This window comes from Crassostrea angulata, chromosome 8 (assembly GCF_025612915.1).
Source record: "Crassostrea angulata isolate pt1a10 chromosome 8, ASM2561291v2, whole genome shotgun sequence".
Taxonomy (NCBI): Eukaryota; Metazoa; Mollusca; class Bivalvia; order Ostreida; family Ostreidae; genus Magallana; species Magallana angulata.
The window spans coordinates 20,170,262-20,178,924 of NC_069118.1; the positions used below are offsets into that span (position 1 = coordinate 20,170,262).

Below are 8,663 nucleotides of genomic sequence, written 5' to 3' on the forward strand. Positions count from 1 at the left end.
TTAAGCATAATTTACAGCTGAATTATACTTGATAGAATCTAAGTGGACAGGTTTCTCTGTCAACCTTATCACTTATCACTTGCCTCCTTCGCATGAAATTGAGAAAGAGAGGTCACATTTGTTTAAAATTTCTATATTTTTACGTAGCGTTCATTAAAAAAAACAAATATAATTATATAACAAATGAATATTGCGCATTTATTGATATCTTCATAGAATCCTCTGTTTATCCGGAATCGATACTCATTTGACTCGAAAGTTAGTTTTCGACAGGAACGACTACTCTCTTTGTTTACATTTTGACCTACAAGTTTAGTACAAGTACAACTTCGTAAGACGGTAACTTGGTAAGTATTATACACAAATAAAACAACCCTGGTGCATTGATTTAATGGTTTCTAAGCAACTGGAAAATCAACAAAAAATAGTTATTCGGTTAAACTATAACAATTATAAGACTGCAATATATCATTTAGAAAAATTGTAATGCACATGCACAACCGGTACGTGGTACAGGCTGAATTATACTTGATACAATCGAAGTGGACAGGTTTCTGTGTCAACCTTATCAATAACTTGAATAAGTATATGATATGGGGAATGCAGAATAATATTAGGAGAACATGGACAGTGTGTGTAGTATGCAATATACACATTTACATATATATAAGCATGCGGTACTCGTGTGCACCATATGAGGGTTTGCTCAATTCTTGTTAAAAATATTGAAAAAAAAAATCATATTACTATTTGATTATATAGAACTTGTTTTAGCAGATGTCTAGTAAAGTCAGTAGTGATATCACAAATTTTTTACACCCCTTGAGCAAACCTTAGTTTTGTATAAACAGATGGCTAATTGGTCTGTTATTAACTAGTCCTATAAACTGTACTATACAAAATGTTTCATTGTGCAGGGCATTTACTTGGAAACCATAGAGAGCCAGTGTTGACAACTCTCACGTGTGTGATGCTGGTGGATGACCATTGTGATGTGGATAAGACACAGGTACAGTGGGAGAAACGCATACAATACCTACTGCTGTGCGACCAGTTCTTGCAGAGTACCATTTCTCGCCAGTGCACTGTTATGTCACGTCATTTTATCAACACATAAATCATATACGAAAAATGACATAACAATGCACTGGCAGTAAATGGACTGGTACTCAGCTAGAATTGGTGGCATGCCAGTAGAGTGTATCAGTATCAACATCTCTGAGTCTGGTAGGCTAGAGTCCCAAGGACTGGCAAAGATAATGTATCTTTGTTTTTGTGTGAACCACCACTGATGAATAGCACAGTGGAAAGTCTGCTTGCACCATTTTACAGTCATATATCTTGTAACCATTCATCAGATTTTATTTATAACTGTTCATTTCTCATTCATAAAGCTGATCTTTGTTTGTTGTATACATTTGTATGTACAAAAATACACTGTATAACTTGTATTGGGAAAGTGGTACATATATAAGTATCATAGCCTGTATGATAACATCTGTTATTTTATCTTTTTAACAGTTTAAGATTCGCCCTCCCATACTCAACAAGATCATGGTCTAGGCCACTGAAGAATCGACACAAACTCCATTCAGTATTGAGAGGGTACAGCGTGACGACCCAGCCAGGGGCTGTAGATTCCCTGTCCATCATGTCCTCAGACAGGCACCAGGACCTCAGGGACATATTCAACACAGCCATATCATCTGTACTACCCGCCAAAATGATAACAAGGTAATAATATTGCATCAATTGAGTATTTGTTTCTCAGTACTCTACACATTACAGTTGAACTTTGATATCTCGAACACTGATATCTCGAATACAATGGATATATCAAAGTGATTTGTAAGTCCCAACCACCTATTTTTTAACTGTTTTACCCTTGATATCTCGAATACTCAGATACCGGTATATGTAAATGAAGTTTTTGAACAGTCCCATCTATTTTGAGATAATGAAGTTTGACTGTATAATTATGTTCAGTTGATGAAAATTGACATGTTTGCAGGGCTCTGACTGTGAAGGACAACACTCTCCATGTTGGGGGGAGGGAGTATGAACTGGACAAGAATGTGTACGTGGTGGGGTTTGGTAAGGCGGTGGCAGGAATGGCCCGGGCAGTGGAGGATCAGCTCCACCACCACATCATTGACGGCATCATCAGTGTACCGCACAGACTCGGCACGACTCTCAGGGAACTTGGCAAAGGGTGAGGCACTCACAACATCACAGGTTTTTTTTTAAAACATCAATAACTGGTGCCCAACACCACATGTAGTTAATGAATTAGAAATAATGATGTACATGTTCAAATGAATCTTGACTGCTTTTCATGTGTTTTGTTTCTACAAATTGTTACTTTGTTTCTGTTGACATCATTCAGTGATAATAAGTGTGGCTAATGTATCAATTTTTCTTTTATCTTATGAAACTCTGTATACAATTCTTCTAAAAAAAACTGCTCAAACTGTGTCCTTCTCCAGTCATGTGTATTTGACCATATTAATGGCTGTTCTTCATGAAATATCTTAATCTATGTTCTGTTCCCCTGATTTCAGTGATCTATGGTTGAAGCAGAACACCAAACTAAAGGTGATGGAGGGAGCGAAGGGAAACCTCCCTGATGCTGATTCGGAGAGGGCCGCCCATGCCATCAAGAAATTAGTGACCAGCCTGACAGAGAGACACATCCTGATCGTGCTGATATCTGGTAATTATCACTAGCTGATTATTGCTCATAGCACTTCATAATGTGTGGTTGTTTTGTCTCAGAATTACAGTGGAGATTGTTTAATCTGATGCATGATAAAATAGTAGATACTGACTGGTAAAAAAGAAGTTCTGGTGAATGTTTTATTAATATTTAAGAACTCATTTTTTGAGTATTATGAGGTGATAAAATATAGTCAGAGGTGATCAAATTCAAATAAAGCCCAAAGGACTTTATGAAAGATTTGATCATGCCCGACCGTATTTGATCACCTCATAATATTCATAGAATGATTCTTTATTACTTATTTATTTGTATAATTTACAACAATTGTACAATTAAATATTGAAATAGTCATTGATGAAATTTACTGAAGTATGCATTACAAAATTGAATAGTAATGTTACATGTATCACAGGCAATGATGCTGGAAAATGTAAATAAGTATGGGTAGATATGATATTATTTTTTTTACATGCGATTCAGATTAAGCAACCTTCAATGTATACATGTTTACAGTAGTATATAATGATTGATAGTTTCATGTTTTACACTGGTGCTGTGCACTGTGGAAACATATTTCATTTGTTTTACGTTTCACCGGCAGCACAGATAATATTTAGAGCATAAAAATATAGATAAGAAGATGGGTTGTCTTCGCATTTTGTCAAATGTTTATGCATTCTTGCTTTTCATTCTGTTTAGCATAGAAGCTTACACATAGTCCTAATCTTGTCTAGTGTACTTTGTCAAAGAATCGAATGCCAGCATACATGTATGTTGGGTCCAGTATGTGTACATGTTTTGACGCTGTATAGAATATAACAGTGTTATCATCATATGCAAGTGAATAGGTCCATATCTAACAGGTCCTTGAAGTTAAAAATAATTCCTTTTACAATACGAATAATTTCCTTACTATTATAATTATTATTAGTACTATTATAATGATTATAATTTTTATAAAAATGATAAATTATTTAATTAAATGATTATAATTATGATTTTATTGTAGTACTTGGAATTATTTAATTGTAAAAAATATATTTTCAATGTCTGCATATGGTGCCTGTGCATATGGTATACAAATCTTGTTATAAAAAAATCAACAGGAAATTGTTTCTTGCAAGTTGGTTAGGAACAATAATCTAACTGTTGGTATAATGATATGTGTGTTCTTTTGTAAATAACTTAAATGAATAAGATGCAATTTTATTTTGACAATGCTTTTGCGTTCTAGATGATACATCAGGTAACCTTGCCTAACTAATCAATGTGGTATCCTGGTACATGTATGTCAGTTTTATAACAGCACAACCATTTTTTTCCAATTTCTTTTTCTAATTTCATTGCCTATACATTACACTAGCATTCATTCCTATATGTGTATTGGACGATTGATTAAATCAATATGAGCTGTATTTCTCAGAATCTTGTTTTGTTGCAGAAACGTGCTTTTAATATAAATCTGCATATAACTTTAATTTTATTGGTTAATGGAATTTTTAAGGTGTCATACATGTACATGCAATTTATCATATGAAAGATTTCTGAAAATTGCAGCTCGTATTGATATTAAATGTATTGCACTTTCATTTGTTTTCTTGCTGATATAATTACAAAACGTAGACATAACACTGTAGAAGTTTGACAGTGTGCGACTAATCGTTGATGTGTGTTATTTATATGAGGGTTGCGTCCCTTTAACTGTGTAGTGTAGCTCTGTGTGTGTTTACTCTTCACCAATGTGGCATCGTTAAAGGCCACTTCAAAAGGACCTTGCGTTATAGCTGAACATCATTTCTGTCAACTGAACAGGGACGAAGTCTTTCTCAATGCTCACTCGACTGAGGTGTTGGTCCTCCGCTCCTTTTTGTTTCTGTTTATACTTTTTTTCACTTGGTACATTGCTCTTTGAAAAAGTTTAGAAAATTCAAAATATTTGTAACTACACGTGTACTATGAAATTGCTGAGGCTGGTAGCTGGCCGTCTGCATACATACAGTGTTTGTAATAAAAATAAATAGATATCATTATTTATCTTTGTACAAGGTTTTTATTTATTTTCGTGTATATTCACTCATATTTATGTATTAAACAAGATCTGCACATACTTTTTTTTCCGAATTTAATACATGTACCTGTATACATCTGTATTATAAAACGATGTAGCATATATTTACAAACTAAAAAAAATGACTAATTTAAAAAAGGATTTACCCCTAACATAACTCGTACTGCGATCTGTGCAGGTATTGTGATTGTCATAAAAAACTTTATTGTCAATTGATATGCAACTTGTAAATCAGGTATATTTACCCAGCGCTTTATAAATTTGTATCAGTAGAAGAGTTCTTGGGTATCTTTACAGTTTATTTACTACAAGTTATGCGGATGTGTACCTGTCACGGCTCTTGCCGTAAACATAAATAGATCGACGCACTGCATTATCGATGATCTCATTTTTTCTCTCTAAAGGTGGCGGATCGGCTCTTTTACCCCTGCCCTGCCCTCCCATTACGTTGGAGGAGGAGGCGGCGCTGACCAAAACTCTGTCCCAGAACGGGGCCACCATTAACGACATGAACACCATCAGGAAACACATCGAGGAACTCAAAGGCGGCGGGCTGGCCAAGGCGGCATTCCCCGCGCAGGTACATTCCGAAATGAATGGCATATTCTAAAACTTGGATTGGCCTGACTGATTAGACTTGGCCTCGTTTGTATTTGGTCTCATGCGGATTAAAAATTCACTGCTTTGGTGTGTAAAAAGAAATGAAAAAAAAGTTTTCAAATATAATTCCAGGCAATTGTAAAATGTCAAAACATTTTCAGAAACTTGTTTTTAAAATACGAAGACTGTTCAGTTTGATTGGAAAAATGTAACATGCAATTTGATGCATATTTATGGACATGTATTTGTTTTATTTGTTAGGTGATCTCATTAATTCTTTCTGACGTTGTTGACGATAAGATGGACATTATCGCTAGCGCGCCCACCGTTTTCGACATTTCGTCGCCTCAGATGTGTATTGATATTTTCAAAGAGCTCAAAATACAGAAGCAAGTACCCGCTTCCGTCAACGAATTCCTATTTAAGAAATCCGTCGAGTTTGCAAAGATGCCATCATTGAAAAAACCAGAGGCCGGATATTCTACACCATGGTCCAAGTTTCAGCATGTGAAAAACGTCATCGTAGGAAACAACAGCATGGCCACACAGGCCGCCAAAGATCGGGCGGAGGAACTGGGACTACTTTCGCTCGTGTTAAGTGCATCTCTGGAAGGGGAAGCACGCAACGTGGGCGAACTATTCGTAGATATTGCGAAGTATATAGCATTTGTGTACAATTACAAGCCATCGCGTGATGGCGGGTCCGTATCACTAGTCCAGCTGGAGCTAAAACTCGCGCAGTTTGGTTTCGAGAAAAAAGTGCTGAATGATCTGAACTCTCTGACAAGGAAAGCTTGCAACTGTCGTAAAGGTGTCTGCGTCGTAAGCGGAGGAGAAACTGTTGTAAAAGTCAAAGGTCAAGGAAAAGGTGGGCGGAATCAGGAAATGGCGCTTGCTTTTGGAATAGGGTTGGAAAATGCGCGTGTTGAGGAAGAAAAATTAAAGCGGTTCTCGATCGAGTTTCTGAGCGGCGGCACGGACGGACAGGACGGGCCGACGGACGCCGCCGGAGCCATAGCAGACGACAACTTAATCCAGAAATGTACGCTAGAGGGCGTGGAGGCGGAAACTTTTCTGGAGAAGAATGACAGTTATACGTTGTTTTCGGACCTGGATGACGGGGCATACATTGTCAAGACAGGTCTAACCGGAACTAACGTTATGGACATCCAGGCCCTGATCGTTAGACCCAGGAACCTTGATGACCTCTGATCTTGACCTTGACATAGGTTTTTTCATGGGTGGTTTTTCTTAAGTGACGAAATTAAAGCGCTTTACATAATGTGCAAATAATTACGGATAACATATTTTGCAATCTAGTTTAACACGGGTGATTCAATTTTTTATTGATAATTTTTTTTAACTGGATACAGATTTTTAGGGGTTAGTTGAAGAGATAGTGCAATGTACTTTTGTGGAGCAACTTTTGTTTGTATCGTTCTTAACTACGTAAACAATGGTTTTCATTTTTATTTATTTTTGTACATCGAAATATACAACTTAACATGTGCCATAAACAAGACGTTTTGTTTAAACATAGTGCTACATTACAGATGCTGTGTTCTTTGTTTTCTTAGTGCAGCTCTTGTACAATACAAGCACATTATTATATGACTGCTGCAATGATAAGAGTACACAGTATGAATATTCTGATTCAGGATCAAATTCAGATATTCTAGAAACTGACACAGTAGAAAACCAAGGGAAATCTGTTGGTAACAGTGCAATTGAAATGATAATTAGATGCCCCTTGTGTATGTATTGACGTGAACGTATTTTTATTTATTTATAGACGGTGCATTCTGATTATTAATTGCGCATGTGTGACCTATATTACTCAAAGGCGGAAGTTATTAATAATACACCCAAGAGACAAATTTGATGTTGAAGTTGCTCTTCCTATTAAGATACTTTGATCACATGAAGTTAAAAGTGTTTAATTATTCTTAATAAATAGGTATACATGAACATGTATATGAAAGAGAAATAAAACTGAATGATCTATATTATTATGCCGTGAAGAAAATAAAATGTTTAATGGAAGTTTTGACGTATAAATTCCTCTGACATGCGAACAATAGACTTTGATATATGGACATAGTTGATCTGAAAATTATCTCGACCTAAGAATGAATTCTTAGTTGTGTATGTACATCTGACGTTACATTGTAATGAACTGTCACCCAAACTCATTAACTATTAGCATTGCTGACCCTAGTGGAGTAAATCACTCGACGGGCCCCTAGAAATGTGCACATATATTGTCTTGTATACATATAGGTAATATGTACTGTTGTTTTACTGGTATAAATCTTGTCTGTCTTGGTGATGTATTGAAGTTTTCTATTTTAAGAGCAAGAGATCTTGGCTATGGGGAATTACTGTAGATCACAACAGTGAATACATAATAAAACTATTCTGTGTGTTCTCATTTACATAGATTGAAATGAATGATCGATTTTAGAAACTAATATATATTTTTGAACATAGATACATGATTTCATTAATTTTATTAGAAATTTTATTAGAAATAAAAAATAAAGAAAATGGATTTGATTTATATATGCAATACAACAATTATTTCCTTTATCTACCTACGTATTTTGAGCTGACCCCCTCAAATCTTCAAATCATCTGATTGAAATAGTTATCAATGTTTTGATTCATTGTATGCCAAAACAGAGACGCCATGTACAATTTATATCGCCTCTCGATTGGCATTTGGTACGAGTAAGAAATTGAAATTGGCATCCAATAATAACAAAGGTGTGAGATAAATTAGGATAGGCATTCTTTTGAAGATGATTTAAAATAGATTCTTTTGAATAAGTTAATATTAGTATCACAATTCTTTAACAGTGTGTGGCTTAGCAGGTCTGATTTAGTGACATTGGTAAAAATAAATCTAATTCTTTTAATGAGATTTTGACAGATCAAGACTTATACTCAATATTAAAAACAGGAGTGCCGCTAATCTTACTTCATGCATATTTTCGTTTGAAAACCAACTTCATGTGAGTGAAAAATATACATCTTTGCAAATCGTACAAACCAGTTATGTTAAAAATAAACCGAAGCAATGAACTCAAGGAACTATTTTTTTCTTTTTCAATTTTATTTAACAAATTCATACATCTCTCATCAATGATAACGAATGAAGCAAAACAAAAGTGCTCTAACATTACATGCAATGCAAATTCCCCAGTTTGACCTGCCACTCTTGGAGTACAATGGTCCAAACCAGTGCTACAAATAAAATTAATGTAAATATCAAGG

The 8,663-nt window shown here is 35.3% G+C and overlaps 1 protein-coding gene across 2 annotated transcripts; it reads left to right on the plus strand.

Moving 5' to 3' along the window:
* Positions 1–272: 272 nt before the first annotated feature.
* On the plus strand, positions 273–7,907 carry LOC128159378 (glycerate kinase-like). 2 transcript variants are annotated; one of them, XM_052822437.1, is made up of 8 exons: positions 273–347; positions 918–1,009; positions 1,522–1,734; positions 2,012–2,212; positions 2,562–2,713; positions 3,954–3,965; positions 5,192–5,367; positions 5,649–7,907. In XM_052822437.1, the coding sequence occupies exons 2-8, from the start codon at positions 981–983 to the stop codon at positions 6,597–6,599; spliced, it is 1,734 nt and encodes a 577-aa protein (XP_052678397.1). In that variant the 5' UTR covers positions 273–347; positions 918–980; the 3' UTR covers positions 6,600–7,907. The 2 variants fall into 2 exon arrangements, with proteins under 2 accessions (XP_052678397.1, XP_052678398.1); XM_052822438.1 differs by lacking the exon at positions 3,954–3,965.
* The last annotated feature ends 756 nt before the right edge of the window (positions 7,908–8,663 follow it).

What these genes read in the sequence shown, in the direction of transcription:
- LOC128159378 (XM_052822437.1), top strand. Translation starts at nt 981, where the DNA reads ATGACCATTGTGATGTGGATAAGACACAG. An exon ending in GTGATGTGGATAAGACACAG is followed by an intron (nt 1,010 to 1,521) that starts GTACAGTGGGAG and finishes TCTTTTTAACAG; the next exon opens with TTTAAGATTCGCCCTCCCAT. An exon ending in CTCAGGGAACTTGGCAAAGG is followed by an intron (nt 2,213 to 2,561) that starts GTGAGGCACTCA and finishes CCCTGATTTCAG; the next exon opens with TGATCTATGGTTGAAGCAGA.